At 37.6% G+C, this 27,640-nt stretch overlaps 1 protein-coding gene across 1 annotated transcript; it reads right to left on the bottom strand.

Moving 5' to 3' along the window:
- Positions 1-11,686: 11,686 nt before the first annotated feature.
- LOC142175896 (uncharacterized) lies at positions 11,687-12,199 on the bottom strand. The gene has a single exon (XM_075242902.1). The coding sequence runs from the start codon at positions 12,197-12,199 to the stop codon at positions 11,687-11,689; it is 513 nt and encodes a 170-aa protein (XP_075099003.1).
- Positions 12,200-27,640: the final 15,441 nt, after the last annotated feature.

The raw sequence follows: 27,640 nt of genomic DNA, 5'->3' as shown, positions 1-27,640 counted from the left end.
TTTTAGGGATTTTACCTAAATAGTCCAGTCAGTCAAATTTATTATTTTCTAACCGATATACATAGGTTATAGTATATGATTATACAGATATTATATATGAATTATACATATATAATATATCATATATTCACCTGCTACTTTTTATTTAAACGGTTAAGTGGATGGCTATTTAGGCTAATTTAAGTTGAGATATGATTAATGGAATGATTGATACATCATTTTTTAACGCAGTTTGATTAGTTCTATTAACATTAGCATATTCAAATTCAGACAAGAATGAGTTCTACTAACATTTGCCTACTAAATTCCACATTTTGAAATAAAGAATATTTACCTATCTATATTACATTATAAACTTACATATCCTTGTTAGAGAGGTTATTACTTAATTAAAATTTTATATGCAAATTACTACTTGTTGGCCTAAGTGAAGGTTAGTTTTAAAAATTGACAAAGGAAGTTCAGGCATGAACCAGGTCCATCCCTCAGGTCCATCCCCTGTGTGCATAAACACGGGCATAATCGAGTATGTGGGATGCACGTGAAGGAGATAAGCTTAACTTGGTCGAATTAATATCTCCTGATCGAAAAGAGTTGCATAATTGATAAGGAGAATGACTCCTTAATCAAAGAGAACACTATCCAAGATAAGGGAGGAGTTAGAGGTTGAGATCAACTAGAACTCTTCCACCAAGGAGGAGTAGCATTAGAACTCTAGTTGTTTTCTACTCTACTAACTCTATAAATCGCAGGATGTTCTCATTCTATAGGGGACGCACAAAAGTAGAAGTTAAACGTGAATTGAGAGCAAAATAACAAGGTATTTTGCAAGCAGTTCGTGTGTGATTCAAGTGTGTGAACCTGAAGATACATGAACCAGATAGAAGAACCAGCTTCAAGTGTCTGTCTTTTATTCTAGTTCAATTATAGTAGGTGTTTTCATATTGTACCTTTCAGCTTTATATAGAGACAATTGTAATAGGTACTCAAAGTATTCAAATTAGAGTTAACTTGAAGTTGTCACAGCAGTTAGAGGCTGGTTGCCACAACGGGATTAGAGTTAATCCTAGGTTTATAAAAGTGTTTTGTAAATGCAGTTTTTGGCTCAGTGATTTATTGGAGAGTTTGGAAAAATCCTACTGGGAAGTAGGCCGTATTTTTTTCACCTTTTGAGCCATGTGTTTTCCACGTAAAAATCTCTGCGTTCTTTATTTTCTGTACTTATTATTCCGCAACAGTAGTAGTTGGAACACATAGAAGAACCATGTCCTTCTATAATCTGTGCACGCGAAAAATTAGACACCACACAAATCACCCCCTCTTGTGTGGTATTGACGTATAAAATATTAATTGGTATCAGAGCAGGTTATCCTTGAAGAGGCTAACACCTTAGGAGAAGATCAAGATGAGTGCACCATCTGGAAATTGGGAAGGGCAATCCACTGCTAGGCCACCACTCTTCAACGGCCGGTATTACTCTTGGTGGAAAAACAGGATGAGAGATCACATCATAAGAGAAGACTATGAGCTATGGGTCATTGTCACAGATGGGCCATTGGCTACCATGAAGATAAATGCCGAAGAAGAAGAGGTGCCAAAAACAAGAGCTGACTGCACTGCTGACGACTTGAGAAAGTGGAAGAAGAATGCTAAGGCCAAGAAATGACTTGTGTGTAGACTTGGTCCAGACGAGTACAGCAGAATTCAAAGTTGTACTACTGCTAAGAAAATTTGGGACACCTTGCAAGGGGCTCATGAAGGAACTGCTCAGGTGAAGAGGTCCAAAGGTACTTTACTATATTCTCAATATGAGAATTTCTCTATGAAGGAAGGAGAGACTATCCAAGAGATGTATACAAGGTTCACCACACTGACTAATGAACTGAAGTCTCTTGGAAGGACTCTTCTTGAAGAAGACAAAGTTGAGAAGATTCTAACTAAGGTTCTACTAGTTTCTTGGGAAAGCAAAATCACTGCAATTCAGGAATCTAAGAACATTGCAACTCTTAAACTGGATGAGCTGATTGGAAATCTCACTGCGTATGAACTTAGAAGGCAGACCATGAAGATGGATGTGCCCAAGAAGGAAAGGAGCCTGGCACTCAGAATCACTGAAGGTGCTGATCTGAAGGAAAATGAAATGGCTATGATCACCATGGACTTCAAGAAATACCTTATGAGAGGAAAATGTTCTTCAAGAGGTGGAAATTACAGCAAAGCAAGGGTTCCTGAAAAAACGACCAATGAGGGCTGCTACAAGTGTGTGAAGACTGATCATTACATCAAGAACTGCCCTCAATGGGAAATTGAATGGAAGAAGGAAAGATCTGAACGAAGGAACATGAATAAGGAATAGGTTCATCCCAAGAAGAACAAAGGATCAACAAAGGCTATGGTTGCTGCTTGGGGAGAAAGTTCAGATGAGGAATTAGATGGTGAAGATGGATATGAACAAGCACTTATGGCAATTGGAGAATCAGATGGGGAATCTCCTGAGGAATCTGAGGTAAGTATAATTCATCTCAAAGACAAGATTAAGTTTTTGTCTAAAGAAAAACTCTCTGAATTACTTCTAGATTTCATTGATGAATCTAGGGATATAAACAATGAAAAGAAATAGCTGTCTAAGAATGTGTGATCTTAAAAGCAAAGTATAAGAACCTGGAACTTAGAGTTAGTGAGACTGTAAGTAAAAATACTGCACTAAAGAACCAGGTTTATGCATTTGAATCAAATGTCCTAGAACTTAGATTTGAAAACCTAAAACTGAAATTAGGAACAAGTAAGAAGACAGCTGATTGCACACAACTCACTCTAGAAGAAAATGTAGGTAAACTAAAAGATGAGTTGTATAAGAAGGATGAGCAGGTAAGAATTTTGGCAAAGGATCTAGGCAAGGTCAATCATGAACTAGACAAAACTTGTAAATGGAACAGGTCCTCCGATGCTTTGTCATGGCTACAGGAATATCACAGTAGCAATAGAAGAGGACTTGGCTTTGGGAATCAGCTACCTAAGTGGGATCCTAAAATAAAGTACCTCACTCTTCTTGAGAACAAGATTTGTACTCACTGTGGTAAGACTGGTCACTATAAAAGTGAATGTAACGCAAAAGAAAGGGCCAGTCAAAAGAACAAAAATTTTGTTCAAGGGAAGAATTGGTTACCAAGTTGGGCTAAAAAGAATTTAATTCATCCTTTTGCTTATAGAAAGGGACCCAAACTAGTTTGGGTTCCTAAGACTAACCCCTGATTTCCTTTTGTAGATTCAAGTGAAGGGGAGCAGCCAAATATGGTACATGGACAGTGGCTGCTCAAAGCATATGACAGGAAGCAAGGACCAGTTCCTTTCACTTGAGGACCTCAAAGGAGGAAATATCTCCTTTGGAAATGGAAAGAAAGGTGAAATCATTGGGGTTGGTAAGGTAGGTAACGGTGACTCTCATTCCATTGAGAATGTCTACTTGATAGACGGCTTGAAGTATAGCCTAATCAGTATGTCACAATTGTGTGATAGAGGTAACTTGGTAGCATTCACCTCTACTAAATGTTTTGTGATAAATCTTATCACTGACAAGATTATTTTGCAGGGTAAAAGAGTGAATAATTTGCAGGGTAAAAGAGTGAATAATATATATATTATAGATCTATCCACACTCTCAGAGAATGAACTAACTTGCTTAAGTGTGCTGGATAGTGATCCCCTCCTTTGGCATAAGAGGCTTGGACATGCAAGTCTAAGTCAACTCAACAAATTAGTCTCCAAAGACTTGGTGATAGGACTTCCTAAGATTAAGTTCAAGGAAGACAAAGTTTGTGAGGCTTGTGCAAGGGAGAAGCAGGTAAGATCCTCTTTTAAATGCAAGAAAGTGGTAAGTACCACCAGAACGATGGAACTGGTTCATATGGATCTCTGTGGTCCAATGAGAACATTAAGTAGAGGTGGTAAGAGATATGTGATGGTGCTTGTTGATGATTATTCTAGATTTAGCCGGACACTGTTTTTAACATCTAAAGATGAAGCATTTGACATGTTCACTTTCTTTGTTAGAAAAACTCAGAAACAATTAGGAAATCAACTTGCATCAATTAGGTCTGATCATGGTATTGAATTTGAAAATGATAAATTTGTTGAATTTTGTGATGTGCATGGCATAGATCATAATTTTTCTGCCCCTAAAACTCCACAACAATATGGAGTAGTTGAAAGAAAGAATAAGACTCTTGAAGATATGGCTAGGACTATGCTTCTTTCTAGTAAACTGCCCCATAGCTTCTGGGCAGAAGCTGTAAATACTGCATGCTACATCATAAATAGGTGCATGACTAGACCTCTTGTTGATAAAACTCCCTATGAGTTACTTAAAGGGAGAAAACCAAATATATCCCATCTTAGGGCATTTGGATGCAAGTGCTTTGTGCACAACAATGGTAAAGACTCCATAGGCAAGTTTGATCCTAGAAGTGATGAGGGAGTATTCTTGGGATATTCTTCACATAGCAAAGCTTATAAAGTTTATAACAAAAGAACTATGTGTGTTGAAGAAAGTGTACATGTGATTTTTGATGAAACTAACATTCTTTCTGAGAGACAGGAACATGATGATGAAGCAATTGGGCTGGTTAAACACTTAAATGAAACCACAGCCCAGACTGAAGCATCTCTGGAGGAAGGAACAGGTGATGGAATAGGTTTATCTATCCCTGGCAACATGACAAGGGGAATAGAACAAAACAATTCTCAAACTTCAGTGGAACCTATACCTGAACCTGTTCCACAACAATAAAACATTGAGGGAACATCAAGGGGTAACCAGTTGGTTATGAAACCTTACAGATATCAAAGTTCTCATCCTATTGAGAACATCATCACTGATCTAACCTCTGGAATCAAAACCAGATCTTCATTAAAGAATCTTTGTGCTTTTGATGCTTTCTTATCTCTTATTGAACCTAAAAATATTGATAAGGCTTTGCAGGATGCAGACTGGGTAAATACAATGCAAGATGAACTCAACCAATTTGAAAGGAGTCAAGTTTGGCATCTGGTGCCAAGACCCTTGGACAGATCAGTAATTGGTACAAAATGGGTCTTCAGAAATAAACTTGATGAAGATGGAACTGTTACAAGGAACAAGGCAAGATTGGTGGTTCAAGGATATAGCCAAGAGGAGGGCATAGACTATGATGAAACCTTTGCTCTACTTGCAAGGTTGGAAGCAATAAGACTCCTCATAGCCTTTGCTGCTTACATGGAATTCAGCCTCCACCAGATGGATGTCAAGAGTGCCTTCCTCAATAGCTATCTAAAGGAGAAAGTGTTTGTCAAGCAACCTCCAGGGTTTGAAAGCAAGGAGAGTCCTAATCATGTGTACAAACTTGACAAAGCACTTTATGGGCTCAAGCAGGCGCCAAGATCATGGTATGAAAGATTATCAAAGTTTTTGCTTGAGCATGACTACAAGAGAGGTAAAATTAACAATACTTTGTTCTTGAAAGAAAAAAGGTAAAGATCTCTTGGTAGTTCAGATATATGTTGATTATATAATTTTTGGAGCAACTACTGATAAGTTAAGTAAAGAATTTGCTAAACTAATGGGGAGTGAATTTGAAATGAGCATGATGGGAGAGATTAATTTCTTTTTAGGCTTACAAATTAAACAAAATTCAAATGGAACTATGATCCATCAGCAGAAGTATGTAAAAGAGTTGCTTAAAAGGTTTAAAATGGAAGATTCCAAAGAAATTGACACTCCTATTGCAACAACTACAAAGTTGGATATAGATGAACCTGGTTCATTTGTTGATCAAAAGTTGTATAGGGGAATGATTGGCTTATTATTGTACCAGAGTGGTTGGGATGTTTTGTTTGCTCATGTTTTCAGTATTTTTATTCTTTTTATACTTTATGGAAGAATCGTATCAATCATCAATAAAATTCACTGTTTTTGCTCTAACTATTTGTTTATATTTCTTTGATGGTTAAAATTCTTAGCTTGATCTATGATGATTAATCCATGATTACATTTGAAGTAGCCCCAGTGGCCATGAGTAAGTTTTAAAATCTGGTTATCTCACATTTTTTATGCAACTTTTCAATGATGCCAAAATGGGGAAAAAGGTTGTGCTTTACACTTTGAACAGTGATGTGTATAACCTAATTTACCTGGTCCTTGATGATAAGTGATAAAAAGAAAAAATATTTCTAATATTGTGTTGATGTTGAGCTAAGTTAAAACAGGCCCTAAGCTTATGGAAGCATAGAGTTTGTCATCATAAAAAAAGGGGAATTTGTTGGCCTAAGTGAAGGTTAGTTTTGAAGATTGACAAAGGAAGCTTAGGCATGAACCAGGTCCATCCCTCAGGTCCATCCCTTGTGTGCATAGACACGGGCAGAATCGAGTATGTGGGATGCACGTGAATGAGATAAGCTTAACTTGGTCGAATTAATATCTCCTGATCGAAAAAGGTTGCATAATTGATAAGGAAAAATTGATAAGGAGAAGGACTCCTTAATCAAAAAGAACACTATCCAAGATAAGTGAGGAGTTAGAGGTTGAGATCAACTAGAACTCTTCCACCAAGGAAAAGTAGCATTAGAACTCTAGTTATTTTCTACTCTACTAACTCTATAAATCGCAGGATGTTCTCATTCTACAGGGGACACACAAAAGTAGAAGTGAAACGTGAATTGAGAGCAAAATAGCAAGGCATTTTGCAAGTAGTTCGTGTGTGATTCAAGTGTGCGAACCTGAAGCTACATGAACCAGATAGAACAACGAGCTTCAAGTGTCTGTCTTTTATTTTAGTTCAATTATAGTAGGTGTTTTCATATTGTACCTTTCAACTTTATCTAGATGCAATTGTAATAGGTACTCAAAGTATTCAAGTTAGAGTTAACTTGAAGTTGTCGCAACAGTTAGAGGCTGATTGCCACAACGGGATTAGAGTTAATCGTAGGCTTACAAAAGTGTTTTGTAAATGCAGTTTTTGGCTCAGTGATTTAGTGGAGAGTTTGAAAAAATCTTGTTGGGAAGTAGGTTGTGGTTTTTTCACCTTTTGAGCCAGGTGTTTTTCACGTAAAACTCTCTGTGTTCTTTATTTTTTGTACTTATTATTCCGCAACAGTAGTAGTTGGAACACATAAAAGAACCAAGTCCTTCTATAATCTGTGCACGCGAAAAATTAGACACCACACAAATCACCCCCTCTTGTGTGGTATTGACGTATAAAATATTAATTGGTATCAGAGCAGGTTATGTATTGGACTCCAATCTTTCATATTTTCTCGCCCTCTTCTTCCTCTCCACCACCCCAGCTTATGATCGATACTTTTGTAGAAGAATTTCAATTTTCCGATCATATAGAGCTTCATTATGACCGTTGTTTGCTATCAAATTTGATTTCGTTGAATTTCATCTGGTTTCACCCTCTCCTTGATATTATTAAGTTGGATTGTATTGGCAAAATTTCTAGGGGACGAAATCGATGAGTAAACCAAATTTCCAATTAATTAATAATTTACAATTGCTATTAAATGGTTAATGTACCAATTAATAGCAACTTACAACTGCTATTAAATGATTAACGTGGAAGAGAAATTTGTGCATCTCAACTACGTGTAAAGTACAGTAAAAGCTCAATGGATAACTGATAAATGACTAAAAGTGCATGTTATTTAGTATAATTTCATATCATTTTGTGTGTGAGTTGTGGGAAATCACATGCTTACAAATGTGAAATATACTCATTACGTGTTTATCATGTGTAGGAATGAATTTGAATTGAAGTTGGCAAGAATTGGATGATTTGGCGCAAAAAGAGTAGAGATGCAAGAGCTAGGAGCGTGCCACAATTAGTGCATTGCATGAAGGTAGGCACGCAATGGCCTAGGAAATGAACAAAAAAAAGTGAAGTATGGAGGTTGGCACTGGACCTGGCATGCGAAAAAACAAAAGAAGAAAAAAAATAATTGAGAGCATGCTAGGGGTCGCGCGTTGCACCAACCCTAGCACGCGACTCAACTTTTCCTTTGAGAATTAGGAGAGATCAAGGACGCCCCACATCAACCTTAGTTGATATTAATACATCATAAAACGTCCTTTTGAGGGGAGAGACACTACTGTAGGGTAAGACAACACCTAAGGAGGCGATAACTGTTCAATATCACTAAGAAGACAAGCTCGAATAAGTCCTAAGTTATAAATATTAAGATTCTTATGTCTAGCTAATTAACTAACAAATTAAAGTAGTATAGTAACAACTAAGGATACTAATGGTTGGAGACAAGATTAAAGAGACCTAGAGTTATGATTTTCCCAATTGTCAGAATCCTTCCCGCTACATCTTCTATAATTCGCCTAAGTATTCTCTACTGATCATGAGGACTCGACTTATCGTAATTCTCTCTCGAGCAACTACAATAATTCATATTCTCTCGAATTACGCGAGTTTGCACTTTTTCACCGCTCACTATGATCACACCAAAGTTTCGTTATCTCTAATCTCACTTTTAAACCCGTCGTATTAATCTCTCATATACCTTGAAAGTGACGTTGTTCAACAACAACCTAATAATGCACTATTTCTCAAGCAATACATACTAAATAGACACAATCAATCGATGGCTATTCAATCAACTGAAATGAGCACATACTTGAACAAGTAGATAAATCCAAAGGTTAAATTATATTAAAACATAACAAGAATTCATCCTCCAAGAGGTTCCATCAAAACTCTGGATAATAAATTAGCTACTCATAATAGTATATAAAACTACAATACTAAAAGTCATGACCAACAATGAAAAATAGGAAGAAGAAGGGGAAAAACTCGTGGTTGAATCTTTCTCCTTGCTCCTAGCGTGTTCTCGCCTCCTTAGGTGTTGTCTTACCCTAAAGTAGTATCTTTCCACTCAAAAGGATATTTTATGATGTATTTATATCAACTAGGGTTTATGTGGGGCGTCCTTGATCTCTCCTAATTCGCAAAGGAAAAGTTGAGTTGCGTGCTAGGGTTGGTGCAACGTGCGACCCCTAGCACGCTCCCAGCTCTTGCATCTCTACTCTTTTTGCATCAAATTATCCAATTCTTGTCAACTTCCATCCAAATTCATTCCTACACATGATAAACACGTACTGAGTATATTTCACGTTTGTAAGTATGTGATTTTTCACAACTCACACATGCACTTTTAGTCATTTATCAATAATCTTTAAATAGCTTTGAAGCTTTAAATTCAAATAATTTTGTAAAATTATTATTTGTTTGGATGAGTGTTGTTACAAATGATTGAAAATATTATTTGAAGTTTATATCTCCATTTGAGGGAGTTTTGTGAAGATTTAAATTGATTTTGGTTAAAATTTCAGATTGAAACTCGAAGAAGGAGACATAAATAAATTGTATATGGATTCATGCACCTCCTCTTGATTGTAGTTGGTATTGGAGGAAATTGAATTCTCTAAAGGTTTGAAATGATGGAGTGGTACTATAATGGGAAATATGTGTTACCTGCTTCTGGAAATACTCAATCAATAGCAGTTATATTGCTATGCAGGGGAACTTGACCATACTACCAGTAGCAGAGTTTATATGGAACTCTATCGTGCAGCCAAACTCACAGATACAGAATGATTCATTGGTTAGTTGCTCATGGTCGACTGCTTACAAAAGATAGACTTTTGAAGCTACATGTTATAGTACAAGATATAAATTGCTGCTTATGTAATGAAATGGTTGCTGAAACCCAAGAACACATGTTTTGTGATTATCGATGGACAACAGAATTGAGGGTTGCTATACATCAGGTACTGGAAAAGATTAAAAGAAAGCACTGAAAGTTTTTAAAAAAGGAAGTGGCTACAACAATTTAGGGGGCCTTGAGCTATCACACCTGGAAAGCCAGAAAAGGAAAAACGTTTAAAGGAATCAATGTAAATACTAAATTTGTAAGGACACAGATACAAAAGGAATTTAGAGATAGAATAGATATACACAGGAACTCTAGGAAAGCTAGAGGTTGCAATTCTTTGCTCCAGAAATTCTGTAATTAGTGATTGGTTAGAGGCCTAAGAGTACATTGCACCCTTCCTAGAAGGTGGTAATGGTTCTAGGTGCTCTTTAGATTGTGCTAATTTGTTTGTTAAATGGTAATATTTTATAGTTATTACCAAAAAAAAAAATTATATATATCTATATGTCAGGTGTACAAACGATATATAAAATATATACAACTAATGTAATTGTACACAAGTTGTATGTAAGTTACATGTAAATTATAGTTATTTGAAGAATTCTGTACAATAAAAAATTATATAAAAGTTGTATGTAAATTGTAGCTTTTGATCAGATTCTGTATAATAAAGAATTACATACAAGTTGTATAAAAGTTGTAGCTTTTGACCAAATTTGTATATATTTTGTAAAAACTTAAGTTACTTTTTGTAAATTGAAAAACCTAGTAAATGTTATTCTAATTTTGTATATATATGAAAAAATCCCAACAAAAAAAGGGGATTTGGGCATGGTGGAACAACTACGTATCTATATAATTTGCAGAAAAAAGCCTTAGTTACATATATTGGTATGAGATAACCAATAAATTTGTATCATAATAATAATGTGTATATCAAAATGTATATCACAACTTTATTTTTTTTTCTTTATATATATAAAAATGTATATCATAACTTTATGTTCCTTCTTTATATATCTAAAATATAAAATTAAAAATATAGTTATCCTATAATTTATGGTTGTCTATATATCCAATTGTATAACACAAAAATAATAGTATTTTTGTTTTATATATATCACAGTGTATAACACATCAAATAATGTGTATACCAAAATGTATATCACAATTTTATTTTTCTTCTTTGTGTATATTAAAATATTGATCTCACTGACTTTTTTTCCTTCTCTGAATATCAAAATGTATATAAAAAATTTGTACAAGATCAGAATTAGAACCATTTTCTATTCCATTGATGACGCTGACACGCTGGGATAATACCTGTTTTCTAGGGTTTTCATTCCCTTTTAGGAGGTGGGGTGTGGGGTGGGGGTGGGGGGGGGGGGGTGAGGGGAGGACTTGAAGGAGTCTACTTCAAGAAAAAGTAACACATAGGGATAGTCCTTACATGTTTGCTGCTACTATGTCAGGAACTTACTTGTAGTTTGAATTTCTCAATCAAACAATAAAAGAGAATGAGTTTTTGGGACAATTTTCTGTAATTTTCATTAATTGAAATACGATTACAAAATTAACTAACTAATTAATTGGAATAAAGATACGCTACAATGTTTCATTGCATGGCTAAGATCTACAAAATTGAAAAGGGAATTGCTGTTAGAAGAGAAGAGAGGAGTGAAGAAGAAGAAGAAGAAGAGAGAGAGAGAGAAAGAAGAGAATTTGGATTTTCGGGTATATCCTCCTCCCCTGCATTCTGTTAGCTATATAACAGAATTGCTGAATTGGCCCTACTGAGCTGGCACAATCTCCACCCTCGAAGCTCATTAATCCACATTCAATTTGGGTCGTTCATTTTCAATTGCTAAATCTTCAGCTTCTTTCTTCATAACCCCCCATCGATCCTTGACAACCACACTACTTATTTAGCATCATTATTAAGTTCAATACAGGGATCATAACATACCCTGCCCCTCAAAAACAATCCTTGTCCTCAAGGATTAGAATCAAACCCAGAAAATTTGGACTTGAGGAAGGCATAGTCTTCCCAAGTAGCATCTTCAGGAGGTAAATTCGGCCATTGGACTAAGACTGTAACAGAAGCTGCATTGCCTTTTTTCACAAGCTGTCTTTGGAGTATGACCACTGGTTTGACCATGAATTGACCTTCTTCATTGGAGATAGGTAGAACTATCTGGACCACTGTTTTACTTCCTACCTTCTTCTTGAGTAATGAAACATGGAAGACATGATGGACCTTAGAAGTTGGAGGCAGCTGAAGTTTGTAAGCCACCTGACCCATCTTAGCAATGATTAGAAATGGACCATAATATTTGGAACTGAGCTTAAGGTTTTTCCTCAAAGCTATAGATGTTTTCCTGTAAGGCCAGTGCTTCAGATAAACTATGTCGCCCACTTGGAACTCCCTTTCAGTTCTTCTTGAATCAGCATACAGTTTCATCCTCTCCTGAGCCTTGCATAAGTTGTCTTTGAGTAATTGCACCATTTGCTATCTTTGTAAGACAGCATCAGCAACATCGGGTATAGCAGTTTCCAAAAGAGGACCCAAGGATATTTGAGGAGGTGTGAATCCATAAAGAGCCTCAAATGGGGTACCTTGCAAACTTGTGTGAAAGTTTGTATTGTACCACCATTCAGCCAAGCATAACCATTTCTTCCAATTCTGAGGTCTGTTACTAGTCATACATCTCAAATAGTTCTCAATACATTTATTCACCCTTTCAGTCTGGCCATCAGTTTGAGGGTGATAAGCCGAGCTATACAACAATTGAATACCCTTCAGTTTGAACAAAGCTTGTCAAATATTACTGAGAAAAATTGTCTCTATTAGAGACAATGGTCTCATGACTGCCATGCAAAGTGTGGACCCTCTTCCAGAATTTGTTAGCTACCTCTAAGGAAGTGAAAGGGTGAGCTAAAGCCATGAGGTGAGCTGATTTAGTTAGTATGTCTACTACTACAAATATGACATCCTTTCCCTGTGACTTTGGTAATCCTTCTATGAAATCCATACTGATGTGTCTCCATGCTTGATCTGGGATTGGAAGAGGTTGGAGAAGTCCAGGATAAGCCACATTTTCATCTTTATTTCTCTGACAAACCTCACACTCATTCACATGTTGAATCACCATTTATTTCATGAGAGGCCAGTAGAAGAGTTGACCCAGTCTTTTGAGTGTTCCCAACTACCCTGAGTGTCCCCCAAGAGATGAATCATGAAAGATTTGGATCAATTGCTACCTCAAGTTGCCAGTACATCCCACATAATTTTTTCCCTTCCTCCTCAAAATACCTGAGTTATAGTGCCAGAGATGAGGCCTTTGTCTAGCTACTACTAGTTGTGTGATCATATCAAGGGCTTGAGGATCTAGTTCATAGTTGGTGCTGATTTCTAACCCCCAAGCTGGAACTGAAGAGCTGATAGCATGAATCTGGGCATTTGGGAGGTTATCATGTAGAGTCTGTATTCCTTCAAATTGTCTTGATAGGGCATCAGCCACTCAGTTCTCTGCTCCTCTTTTGTATTGAACCTTATAATCAAGTCCTAATAATTTTGTTAGACCCTTCTCTTGAATAGCAGATGTGACCTTCTGTTCTAGAAGGTACTTCAAGATGTGGTGGGCAGTCCTCACCACAAAGTGCTTGAATTGCAAGTAATGCTTCCACTTATCAATGGCATTAAGTAGTGCCATATACTCCTTCTCAGATACTGACTTGCCCCTATGTTTTAGGGCTAGAACCTTGCTGAAATAAGCTATAGGTCTGCCTTATTGCATAAGTACAACTCCTATTCCTGAGTGACAAGTATCAGTTTCAATCACAAATTCTTTAGTGTAGTCGGGTAAAGCCAACACAAGTGTGGCTGACATAGCCCTTTTGAGAGCTTCAAATGCAGCTTCACCTTCAGGGCTCCATATGAAGCTATCTTTCTTAAGTAAGTCAGTTAAGAGTCTGCATACAGCTCTATAGTTAGCTACATACTTCCTATAGTAGCCAGTAAGCCCAAGGAATCCTCTAAGTGCCTTGACAGTGGTAGGTCTAGGCCAATTGACCATAGCAAGTACCTTGTCAGGGTTAATGGTCACCCCTTCAGCTGTTATCACATGACCAAGATACTCTACTTTAGACTGACCAAACAAACATTTGGACCTTTTGGCATATAGGGAGTGTTTCTTCAATGTTTTAAACACAGTAGACAAATGTTTCACATGGTCTTCCAATGATTTGCTATAGATTAAGATGTCATCAAAGAAAACCAACACAAACCTTCTGAGGAAGGGTTGGAACACCTGATTCATTAATGCCTGAAAAGTTGCAGAGGCATTCGTAAGCCCAAATGGAATTACCTTGAACTCATAGTGGCCCATGTGAGTTCGAAAAGCAGTTTTATGAACATCTTCTGCCTTCATTCTTATCTGGTGATACCCAGCCCTTAGGTCCACTTTAGAGAATATTTCAGACCCATGCAGCTCATCCAACAAATCATCTACAATGGGAATTGGATACTTGTCTTTAAAAGTTATCTCATTCAAACCCTATAGTCCACACAAAACCTCCATGTACCATCCTTCTTCTTTACTAGTAAGGCTGGTGAGGAGAAGGGTGACTGGCTTTGTTGTATTATCTGATTGAAGAACATCTCTTTGACTTGCTTCTCAAGCTCTTCCTTCTGATAGTAGTTATACCTGTAAGGCCTTAGACTCACAGGTGAGGCTCCATCTTTCGAATGGCATGGTCAAGAGTTCTGACAGGAGGGAGGGTCCTTGGTTCAGTAAAAACTTCCTCATACTGGTTCAACACTTCTTGAATAGGCACATCCACCTTCTCTTGATTGGATGAATGATTCACCCTGACCATGAACAAGTGAGCTAGTATAGTTTGACCCTTCTTGATCAACCTTCCCATTGAGCTACCACTGATCATGCTTAGATTACCTTTTTCAGGGATGGCATGTAACACTGTCTTATTTCCTTCCTCCCAATGGTGACACATCTTTTCTCATGCTCAAACTTGGTAGGATTGTACTTCTTTATCCAGTCATTGCCCAGCACTATATCACACCCACCTAGCTTGATAATTATCAGATCTTCCTTAAAGGGTTTGCCCTGCATCTTCCAACTAAAGGCAATACAAATAGTGTGACACATGACATAATTGCCATCAGCTACTGTGACCTTCATTGGGCTGCTATAATGTGGTACATAGCCAGTGTCCTTAACAACTTGCTCAACAATGAAGCTGTGAGTGCTTCCTGAGTCTACTAGAATAGTGAGGTTCCTGTGTTTAATGATTCCCCTAACTAGTATTGAATTCACTCCTGAGGAATTACCAGATAAGGCACTTAGACACACAGCTTCCAGTACCTCCTGCTGAATATCTCCTTCTATCATCACATTATGCAGATCATTTGCTTCATTTATGGTTTCAACAGGTTCTTCATGCTCCCCAACTATACAATTCAATTGTCGGTTGTGGCACCTGTGCCCAGGAGTGTATTTTTCCCCACACTTGAAACACAACAGTTTGGCCTTCATGTACTCATACATTTCAGGACTCAACCTATAAGTGTTGTTCCTACTGGCTGGATGGTTGTTGTTCCTAGTGTTAGGGAATGTAGCAGGTGCATGATTAGGAGTTGCTGAGGTCCTAGCAGTAGCAGAGTTAGCATGGGACGGGCTAAATTTAGCCCCTAGTTTATCCTTTATTTGCAAAACCTCTAGAGCCTTTTCCTGTAACCTTGCTTGTTCTATGGAACTGCTTAAGGTTGTAGGCTTGAACAACTTAACAGCATACCTAATTTCCCCCTTGAGAGCTCCCATAAAACTGGACAGAAAATGTGACTCATTCAAAACAGAATTTCTTATAAGCATGTGAGCCTTAAGGTCCTCAAACTTGCCCAGAAACTCCTCTACTGTCCCCATCTGTTGGAGTTTGTTAAACTCCTCTACCACATCCTCCATAAGATTTTCTCCAAATCTAATACATAATTCTTCCTTAAATTCATCCCAAGTTACTACTCCATTGCTCAATGTTAAGGAATTATATCATACTTCAGCTAGACCATTCAAATAAAGTGCAGCAACCTCAACTTTCAAGTTATCGGCAGTTTTATACAATTTGAAATATCTCTCACATTTTCGAAGTCATACCTTTGGTTCCTTGCCTTCAAAACTGGGTAATTCCCACTTGGGAGGGGGAATAAGAAACCCAACCTATCTATTGAGCCTTGCTTCATGTGCTGGCAGAGGGAGCAAGCCATCGCCCAGATCTGGAACCCTTGCTGGTGGTCTTTCCTAAGTAGTCAAACGATCCAAAATCTGCTCCAAGGTGCCTTGAATGCCAAGTTGCGTCTGTTGCAAGGTTTGTTGCCCAACAATGAGCTCAACTAACACCTCCTCGTGGTGAGTGATCTTCGCGTCCATGGTCTGCATCCTCGTACCTTTAACAATTAACGATTCACAAGTCGCAGGTATGAAGGCTCTGATACCAAATGTCAGGAACTGACTTGTAATTTGAATTTCTCAATCAAACAATAAAAGATAATAAGTTTTTGGGATAATTTTCTATAATTTTAATTAATTAAAATGTGATTACAAAATGAACTAACTAATTAACTAGAATGAAGATAAGCTACAATGTTTCATTGCATGGCTAAGATCTACAGAATTGAAAAGGGAATTGATGTTAGAAGAGAAGAGAGGAGTGAAGAAGAAGAAGAAAAGAGAGAAAGAAAGGAATTTAGATTTTCGGGTATATCCTCATCCCCTGCATTCTGTTAGCTTATGTAACAGAATTACTGAGTTGGCCCTGCTGAGCTAGCACAATCTCCACCCTCGAAGCTCATTAATCCGCATTCAATTTGGGTCGTTCATTTTCAATTGCTAAATCTTCAGCTTCTTTCTTCACAACCCCCATCGATCCTTGACAACCACACTACTTATTTAGCCTAATTATTCAACTCAATACAAGGATCATAACATACCGGGACTTACGACAAAATCGAACAAAAACTTTAACACTGAACAAAAGGAGGGGAAGGGGCAAGCAACGAACAGAGGAGGGAGGGGGGGGGGGGAGGGGCAACGTACCGGAAGTTTGGGAAGCAATTTTTAAGAGGCATGAGATGCCTTTGATGGGTATACTCGAGGTCAAAATCTTTGATATTTGGGGAATAGACGTCATGGGGCCGTTTCTATCATCCAATGGTCATAAGTACATCTTGGTCGCAGTTGATTATGTGTCAAAGTTTGTAGAGGTTGTGGCTTTGCCCACGAATGATGCTAAGGTTGTGGTGAGCTTTGTGAAGAAGACCATTTTCATGAGATTTGGAACTCCACATGCTTTGATTAGTGATGGAGGCACTCACTTTTGTAACAAATTGTTGGGCAACCTCTTGGCTAAGTATGAAGTGATACAAAAGGTCACAACAACCTATCATCCGCAAACTAGTGGTCAAGTCGAGGTTTCGAATAGGGTGGTGAAGGAGATTTTAGAGAAGACAGTGAGCGCAAGTAGAAAGGATTGGGATAGCAAGCTGGATGACGCTCTATGGTCGTATCGAATTGCATACAAGACTCCAATTGGAACTTTGCCGTATATGTTGGTTTATGGGAAGGCTTGTCACTTGCCCGTTGAGCTTGAGCATAAGGCATATTGGGCAATCAAGAAGCTCAACTTTTATATGGATCTAGCTGGGATAAATAAATGTTGCAACTCAATGAGCTCGAAGAGTTTCGATTTCACACGTATGAGAATGCGAAGTTGTATAAAGAGAAAACAAAGAGTTTTTAGGATTTGGCTATATAGTGCCAATTGTTCAAACCTAATATAAAGTTAAAAAATTGTCAATTCCTCTTATGTATGGTCATTTATTGTAAAGAAAGTACTAGTTTAATGACAACATTTTGGTTGGGCCTTAGACAACAAAAGCCCAGTATCAATGATTGTTCTTCCAGTCCCTCCTTCTACACGGTTTTGTTTCAAAATAAATATAAAAAATTCACAAATCAATCAATCTATCAGTACCGTCTCAATATCACTATGTTACCAAACTCTTATGTATATATCAAACATAATATTATACAACTTTATAGTTTAATACTTGAAAAACATTATCAGTTTGTGTCGAGCATTCCTAAGACATATGAGTACTTTGGCCTGCATATCAACCCATTGAAGTGCTAGTCCATATGACTTTAGCTCCATTGTTGTCTCATGACATTTACATTTACTTTTAAAACATTATTTGTTGAGCAGTACAAACCTCCACAGAGTGTTACAAGTACTAATCAAAGGGCTCGTTTGGTAGAAGGTATAAGAATAACGCTGAATATAATGTATTAGTAATGATGTGATTAGTTATACTGAGATTATTTCCTATCCACTATTTTGTTTGGTGTATCAAAGTATTGCATAAAAAATTGGTTGTTTACGAATATACCATCCGCATTTTTTAACTTTGTATATTGTTTTTATTGCAATAATTTTATTACCCTCCGCATTCTTTTATCACTAAAGCCAACTTCTACAGGATTGCAAAACTAAAGGAGAAAATTACTTGAAATATTAAAGTTAAAAGAGAAGAACAATTTAATTGTTATGACATATAATACAAAATACCAATTATTAAAAAAATAGGTAGATGTTTAACAAATAATGAAAACTTCAGTTTATACTCTGAACGAATTCAAAATCGAATTTAGTATTAAATATAATATTTTTTTGACTATAGTAGAATGCTAAAGAGGAAAAATTAATTAATATATCATAATATAAAAATATACAAAATATGGCGAAAAGTATTAGAAATAGGTGTTGAGGGACAATTAAGTCTTTAATTAAGCTTATGTATGTATTAATAACCTTGGTATTGCTAAATATTACTAATACACAAAGCTAATAAATGCATTATTTTTTCTAATGCACATAATTTATTACACGCATATCCTCCACTCTCTATATAGTCTTCCCAACACATCAATCACAACTTCCAAAGAAAATAGCGAAACATCAAAACCTGATTAACTCTAGTGCTTCCCATAAAAAGAATTCCAGTGGACCAGTGCTTATTCCATAACATGTCACTGTCCAAAAATAACTTAAAATCTTTTGAGAAATGTCATTGTATCACATTGTTATGCAATCACTGCACCTGACATAAAAATAAAATCAATGAGAAGGACGTAGAGAAATTAAACTACTCCTACTAGCTAGGTAATAAGATACAATTCATCTTGGTCATGGTGATGAAACTCTGATAAGTAACCCAAGACGCCAGCTTTATTAATCTTCTAATTCGAAGCCATTACTAACCGTTGCAGCTACGGCAAAGCTAAAAAGGCCAAACTTAAGACCAACTAATTTTAGTACACTTCTCCTCCATAATTCAAACCACTCAAAACATCTTAAGCTTTACCAAATCCACTGATAGCCTTATTATAGAATTCATTCATGCATCTGAATCTTATGGCAAGGGCTCACAAATGGGACAGTACTGATAGCTCACTCCAATATAAGCTGGTTTACTTACGTAAGGTTTTCTTGTTCTCTGTCGCAGTATTAATTAGGCTAAGTTTCTTCTAGGAAAATTTGTCATATGCCAGATATATGAATGAAACAAGTGGATGAATCTATTATCTATTCAAACATTGTTAGCGAAAAATTTCAATCATTACTCAGTTATCGTTTTTTCTATTTTGACATTTGTTGTACTACTGCAAAACTAGTACTGCACACTGTTCTATACATAATGCTCAAATTTTCTGAAAATGCTGTCGTATTTGTGTTGGATCCTCCAAAAAGATCTGGCAGACGATTTTTTTAAAGAATCCGAGCAGCATAGGTTAGTAGGGGTGTACAAAGGAAATCGACAAACCGCACCAAACCGATAATCCGAATCAAACCGAGAAAAAACACCCGACTATGATTTGGTTTGGTGTTGGAAAAAAAATCCGACCAAAATTGGTTTGGTTTTATCTAATAAAAGTCAAACCGAACCAAGCCAACCCGATATTACATGTATAGAAATTTTAAATATATTTAATACATAAAAATATTTATTGTTGTGTAGCTTATGAATATTTCTTAAATATTTTTATAATTTTTTCTCTTAACGTATTATTTTAAACTTGAACTTATAATTCTTGAATACTACAATAAGTTTTACAGTCAATATTAATGCTAATAAAAGACATTCAATTAAATTGTACTAGGAATGACAATAGTGTTGGATATTTTTTTTTTTAGTTTTTCCATGGTTTAGATAAAATGCACAACTTATTTTTTTTATAGTGTTTAGTCATGTGAAAATAGTACTTGTTAGTCGTACTTATTTTAGCAACTTAGAAATTTTTTATTATGTTTATTTTTATTATGGTATATTAATAATATTTATTTTATGAAATTTTATTATCTTTATTGTTGAATATTTTAGTACAATGCCATAACTTATCTCATATTTTATGTTATTTTCTTGAAAACACCTTATATAGTTATGTCTTACTAGGATCAAAAATATATTTGGAGCACAAATTCTATGTTTTGTGTTATGAAGACTTTATAAAAAAAAAGAAGCCAAAATAACCCGAAAACCCGAGGTTAAAAAACCCGACTTTTATTGGTTTGGTTTGGTCTTTAGATTTATAACCCGACACAATTGGTTTGGTTTGGTAATTGAAAAATTCGAACCAACCTGACCTATGTAAACCCCTAGGTACTACTGATAGGAAATTTTGACCATTATGCATGCCTCATCATATAACAGATTGTATACGGTCGAAATAGATTTCGGCCTTAGCACGTCCGATCGAGTTCGAACGATGATCTATCGAAGTAAGATCCCGAAGGTGGAACAAACTAACCTCGAACCCGGGGAGGCCGATCCGTGTCGAGTTCGATATCATTATCAAGCTCGAATCGAAATCGAACCATGATGCAGAGTAGATCTATTATGCTGATAATCCAGAGACCAACCAATATTGAACTCGAATCAATTCGAGGGCTCGAGCCAGGATCAGGCTCGAACCAAGATCAAGAGCTCGAGTCGAAATCAAGCTCAAACCAAAATCGAGGGTTCTAAGCAAGATCGAGCTCGCAGACAAAAGCCGTTGCAATCCCACTAGAGAGAATCTTGGCAGAAATGGTGGAAAAGCTGACTTATCATGGGTCTCCCATTGAATGTTTATTTTATTATGCTTAGAGCCAAATCCCTCCACTATAAAAGGGCTTGGTTACCATTTCTGTAAAATAAGTTTTTCTCAGGCTTACATTGTAATAAAGGCGCTATATTCTTCTACAGTAAAGAATCGTTCTTTCAAATTTTTTAGATTGATTTTATTTCTTGAATCATAAGATTCATTGTTCCTAACAACCTTATCTATATCGCATTCTCATCAATCTATATTTACATTTCTATTTATCCTTATATTTTATGTTAAGTTACGTAACATATCCTCGAAATTGCGTATAAATTCAACTCTATCCATTTTTCGGGTAAACACAGATTAAGTTTGACCCTACCGTGAGAAGGACCTCAACGTATTCACGGACCACCAGCGCCTTTTAAAGGACCAGTACTACTACTGCAACTCCTACTACTGCTGCTCCCCAAAGTTGTTTGCCATTTCCTATCAATATGTGGACGTAAAATGTCAAAAGGACAAAAGGAAAGCCAAGAAAAGATATCATATCTTTGAGACTTAGCATCTTCCATGCATTACATGTCCAATGTGGAACAAATTAAATTGTTACGTGGCTTATCATCGATCTTAATTAGACTGACCGGGCCCCCATCCCTACACACAGAAAAAAGGCCGCATACAGAGGAAATGAGAAAAAAGAAAGAAAGCCACGTTTCTTGTAGTGTGGTACATGGAATTGATTGATAACGTAGTGGAGCACCTTGTCCTTAATTTCAGGCTTGTGCTTGTGCATTTTCTGAAATTCCGTTAGGGAATCTAGTGTTGGGAGGAAGAAAAGGATATATCACCATCTTCCTCTTTAAATATATTTGTCTAGTGGGAATATTATTGTTGTGTTATTATATACGTATTGTTGTGTTATTATATACTGTAGTTCTTTTCTTTAGTCGTAAAAGATCATTAATGATGTGGTATTTAATTTAATGCTATTTTAAGAGAACAAGAGAGTGGGAAAATGGAAAGCGAGGAAATTGCATAATAAGTTTTAGATAGTCAAGTGAAGAGTAAGTTAATTGAAAGGTGAAGTGACAGTAGTGAATGGAGGAAAATTACAATTCAGACAAAATGAAAAAGGCTGATTAAGAATCTAAAGAAAAGTCTTTGACAGCATACGTGGCTAAGATTATTTACTACGTAGAAAAGATACAAGCTGAACTTCGCTAATTAAACAACAGTAATTCTCAGAAGTGGTAGAATTGTGACATAGTTATATCAACGGACAATTTAAAGAAATTAAACTCTTCGAGAGAAATTTAGCTTATGTATATAGTCTGATAGGCCCGTGTAACTTTTTTTAAATTACATCATCAACTTTAACTTGTTGAAACATGTTTCTTATTATTAACAGTTAACTATATTTTTTTAGGTAACTTGATAGTATAAAGTTCTCATTTTATATTGTCTACATAGAAGTTAAACTCTTTGGAGAGATAATTGGGCGGGTATAGGTCTTTAATTTTAGTCAAGTGGATGATTCTTCAAATCCCAAAATGTTTAGGTCAAATTAAGAATATTGTATAGGGTAAAATATGTTCTTATTAAATGATCGCGTGAGAAAACGACACGTGAAATCGAAGACAGAAGATAATCGGGTCTGAAGGCAACGATCTCGTTTGTTATCATAGAGAATGATATTCATAAAGGCGAAATAAATGCCTACCACCCGGTAGTACTTAATGAAGAATATTCTGCAGCATTAAGTATATGATCCGTTACAGAGAATATGACATTCATTGTCTACCGTTACACATTCTTCAAAGGCCCTCATAATTGTCATTAAAGAGGGGCTTGATCCTAGGACCTTATTCCCTCGGTGCAACTATAAATAGTGAGCTCTACCATCATTGTAAAGAGGCCGAATCTTTTGACAAGCATACACTATATTCTATCAAAAGCTCAATAACATTTTATTTTCTTGCTTATTCATATTGTTATTACTGCCCCCGGAAGCTCTGTTCCCCGAACTAAGATCTTTGCTGCTTCGTCTCAACTTCAAGGCTAAGTCTTACATTTTTGTCTAATTTGTTTATCATTTTAGGATCAAATCGATTTACTTGTCTATAAACCATGTATAAATTCAACTGTACTGTTTTACGGCTAAACAATTTGGCGCCCACCGTGGGGCTTAGACAGTTGTATAATTGAATTGATCCTTGCATCTATTACTAACTTGTTTGGTTCGTTGTTCTTAGCAAATATTATTAAAAATGGTAGATAACAATGTCACTATCGCACACAACGTTAAGGCCCAAGGAAATCAGCCTCAGCACAAAGATTCCATAAGTGATACCCGCAACGAGGGGGATGAGGCCACGCCGGTTCACGGTGGGAAATATTCATGACATGTACGAGAGGCAACTCCTGATGATGCTGAAGACGAGCACGTCGTTGGAATACTAGGGATCCTGAGGGAGAAACAAAAGGCCATTATGGGCTATCTCTCGCGGTCGGATCAGGTCATGAAGGAATTAAGGCAGGCATTGTCGGGTGCTTCTAACAACGCGAATGGACGAGGCCCAGTTCCTCCCGGTGCTCCCACAAATCAAACAACACAGAGGGTCGATAATAACACCCCGAGGGGCGAAGTCGGCTTTGACAGGACCGGGGGGAATGATAGCGGATCCGATAACAACAATGAGAATGATCCCTTTAAAATCGGACTCATGCAGTTTATGAGGGAAATAAATGCCTGAATGGATCAAGGTTTGGGCGCACCACCAGTATTGAAAGGAGTGGATTCAAAGAAGTACACCCAACTGGCGTTCAAACCAAGCGCGACACCAGATTTGATCCCGAAACGGTTAAAGATGCCAGACGTGCTGAAGTATGATGGGACTTCAGATCCTCAGGAGCATATCACCACCTATACAACGGCGGTGAAGGGAAGCCATTTGGCTTCGTACGAAATCGATTCAATCTTATTGAAGAAATTTGGAGAGACCCTCACAAAGGGGGCCATGACATGGTATTCACTCTTGCCCGAGAATTCTATAGATTCCTTCGAGATGCTCGCGGATTCTTTTACTAAGGCTCATGCTGGGGCCAGAAAGGTACATGTTCGAAAGGCTGACATATTCAGGATTGCACAAGGAGAATCCGAATTTTTGCGGGAGTTCGTGACCTGGTTCCAGAAAGAAAGGATACTGCTTCCAGTCGTACCAGATGAATCAGCATCAACAACATTTACTAAAGGGTTGAATCCGAGAAGTTCCGATGCTTTTCGGAAATTGAAAGAAAGTCTGCTCGAGTTCCAGAAAACAACATGGGCGGATGTTCACAACCGATACGAGTCAAAGATAAGAATTGAAGATGATCAGCTTGGTTTCCCGGGGTCAACCAAAGGCTAGGGCCGGGAAAAGAATAAGGATAAATTGAAGGATGATTTTGAAGTAGATCGATGGTCTTCAAGGGGTCGGGTTTTGCCCTATTAGCGGGCCGAAGGACGCGAAAGAGGTTTCCAGCCGGTGGATAGACTCGCTATCAATAGGAGAACTGATCGCGACCGGAATAATAGGTCATAACAGGACAAGGAGACATCGGGTTCTCAAGATTCTTCCTACCCCAGGCTTCGAATACAACTTTAACGTCAGCGTAGTGGATCTGGTGTCAGCTATGAGGAACATTAAAGAAGCACGGTTCCTGAAGTCAATGAGATCTGATCCATCCAAAGGGATCCTAATTTGTGGTGCGAATATAATGGAACCAACGGTTACTAGATATGGGACTATCTTCATCTGCGCGAGGAGGTGGCGACATTGCTGAAAAACGACCATCTCAGAGAATTTTTAAGCGATCAGGCTAAAAAACACTACGACCGTAATCGTAATAATGCAGAACCTTTGAAAGCAGGAAAAGATCCCCCACGCTTGACGATCAACAAAATTTTCGGGGGGAACGAGATTAATGGTGTGACATTTTTGGCGAAAAAAAGGCGAAGGTGTCAGTGACCCACAGTAAGGGACTCTGGGAAGTCACTGAGGATGACATTACTTTCACGGAGGAAGATGCAGATGGACTGTTGCTGCCCCCACATAACGATGTATTGGTAATTCCTTTAAATGTCTTAGATTTTAAAATTAAATGTCGGCCAATATCATCCAAATAGAGAGTGTTGGAGCAAGCCAAGATCACCAGAAGTATCATTCCGGCCATAAAACTCCTCGTCGGGTTCAACCTAACGAGCATGATAACTAGGGGAGAGATCATGCTTCCCACAAAGGCCTAGGGGGTGATGAAGATGACCCTTTTCAAGGTGGTGGACGGCGATATGGGCTATAATATTATCCTGTGGAGGTCGTGGTTGCACAAGATGAAGGTTATGCCATCATTATATCATCAGTTGCTGAAATTTCCAACTCTCGAGGGAATTAAACAAATAAGAGGTGACCAACCGGCAGTAAGGGAGATGAATGCAATCTCAATTTCCAGTAGCAAAGGGAAGGAGCACACGACATAGTAATTACAGGAATCGGTGCCTGCTCCCAGACCGAGGAAGTCAACCAAGGGGAGGAGACGTCGAAATCGTATCAGGTACCAAGATATTTCTAGGTACAAGAAGAAACAGACGTAACAAAATCCACAGTGGAAAAACTTGAACAAGTTGCATTGTTCGAAAAGTTTTTGGAGAGGAAGTTCCACTTGGGGACAGGACTACACCCCAAGCTCAGGTCTGAATTTATCGAATTTGTTAAATTTAATGTCGATTGTTTTGCGGGGTCGCATATCGATATGATAGGTATCTAGCCAGAAGTGGACGTGCATAAACTAAGCATGGATCCTAACATCCCATTGGTGAGACAGAAAAAACATCCTATTGCCGAGGTTAGAAACAAATTTGTCACAAAGAAGAGGTAACTTGCTTGCTTGATATCGGTTCAATCCGAGAGGTAAAGTATCCTGACTGGCTAGCTAATGTAGTAGTAGTTCCAAAGAAGAATAATAATTTTTGCATATGCGTAAACTATAAGGATTTGAATAAGGTGTGCCCAAACGACTCATTCCCATTGCCAAACATTGATCAAATGATTGATGCGACGGTCGGGCATAAGTTAATGAGTTTTCTCGATACTTATTCTGGGTACAACCAAATTAAGATAAACCCGGAGGATCAGGAAAAAACTTGTTTCATAACGAACTTCGGTACATATTATTATAATGTGATGCCTTTCGGGCTAAAAAAATGTCGGAGCCACTTACCCGCGGCTTATAAACAAAATGTTTGAGAAACAAATAGGGAAACTGTGGAGGTTTACATATATGATATGTTGGTTAAGACTTTGAACGCAGGTGATCATCTTAAACACCTGCAACAAACCTTCGACATCTTAAGGAAGCACAACATGAAGCTTAACCCCGAGAAATATGCATTTAGGGTCAGTTTCGGTAAGTTCTTGGGATTCCTTGTGTCGCAAAGGGGGATCGAGGTTAACCCCGACAAAATTAAAGCCATCGAAGACATCTCGGACCAGCTATCAAGCATAAAAGAGGTTCAAAGGCTGACAGGGCGATTGACCGCTTTGAGCAGATTCATTTTCAGGTCTTCAGAAAAATGCCATCATTTCTTTGCACTCCTCAAAAAGAAGAATAACTTCGAATGGACTCTGGAATGTCAATAGGCTCTGAAGGATTTGAAAAGGTATTTGTCAAGTCCTCCATTATTGTCAAAACTGGAGGAAGGCGAACAACTACTGATCTATTTAGCAGTCTCGGATGTATCGGTAAATGTTGTTTTAGTCCTTAAGGATGAAGGTACGTAATCCCCTATCTACTATGTTAGTAAAATTTTGACGGGAGCAGAAACTCGATGCCCACATCTAAAAAAATTGGCCTTTGCCCTCGTAGTCACTGCTCGAAAACTAAGGCCTTATTTCCAATGTCACCCGATAGCTGTGGTGACCACTTTTTTCCTGCGGAATATTCTTCATAAACCTGAACTCCTAGTTAGGCTAGCTAAGTAGGCAGTCGAAATGAGTGAATTTGACATAGAATATAAACCTAGGACTTCGATTAAGTCACAAGTTTTGGCCGACTTCGTAGTCGATTTCAGTTCATGATTGTTACCTTTGGCTACCAAAGAAGCAGTAATGGTGTCAGAATCGACATCAGAAGTTTGGACCTTATTCACGAACGGAGCTTCCAACGTGAAGGGGTCCGGGCTCGGCATAGTGTTAACCACACCCTCGGGAGAAACCCTAAGGCAAGCCATAAAAATGTTCCTTTGACTAACAATGAAGCATAGTATAAAGCTTTGATTGCAGGACTCAAGCTGGCCTGAGGACTGGACTCCGAGGTCATAGAAATCAAATGCGACTCCAAATTGGTTGTAAATTAGGTCTACGGGATCTTCGAAGCCAAAGAGGAACGCATGCAGCAATACGTAATGAAAGTTCAGGCTCTACTCACTCGGTTCAAGGAATGGTCGATTACTCACATCCCGAGGGAAGAGAATGCGGAAGCAGATGCACTAGCCAATCTCGGATCATCCACGGAAATGAAAGGGTCAAACTCTGGCATGATGGTACAGCTTATGCACTCGGTATTGGACGCGGATAGCTATTACGAGGTAAACGCGACCAATTTGGTCTGGGACTGGGGAAATGAGATCATTGACTATCTCGAGTACGAAAAATTGCTTGAAGATCCTAAGGCATCTTGGGCTCTGTGCACTAAAGCAACTCGATACAGCTTCAAGGGAGGTCAATTGTACAGAAGATCTTTCCAAGTCTCGT

Source organism: Nicotiana tabacum, chromosome 22, assembly GCF_000715075.1.
Source record: "Nicotiana tabacum cultivar K326 chromosome 22, ASM71507v2, whole genome shotgun sequence".
Lineage (NCBI taxonomy): Eukaryota > Viridiplantae > Streptophyta > Magnoliopsida > Solanales > Solanaceae > Nicotiana > Nicotiana tabacum.
This window is presented reverse-complemented; position numbering and strand designations above follow the sequence as displayed.

What these genes read in the sequence shown, in the direction of transcription:
- LOC142175896 (XM_075242902.1), bottom strand. Translation starts at nt 12,199, where the DNA reads ATGGTGCAATTACTCAAAGACAACTTATGCAAGGCTCAGGAGAGGATG.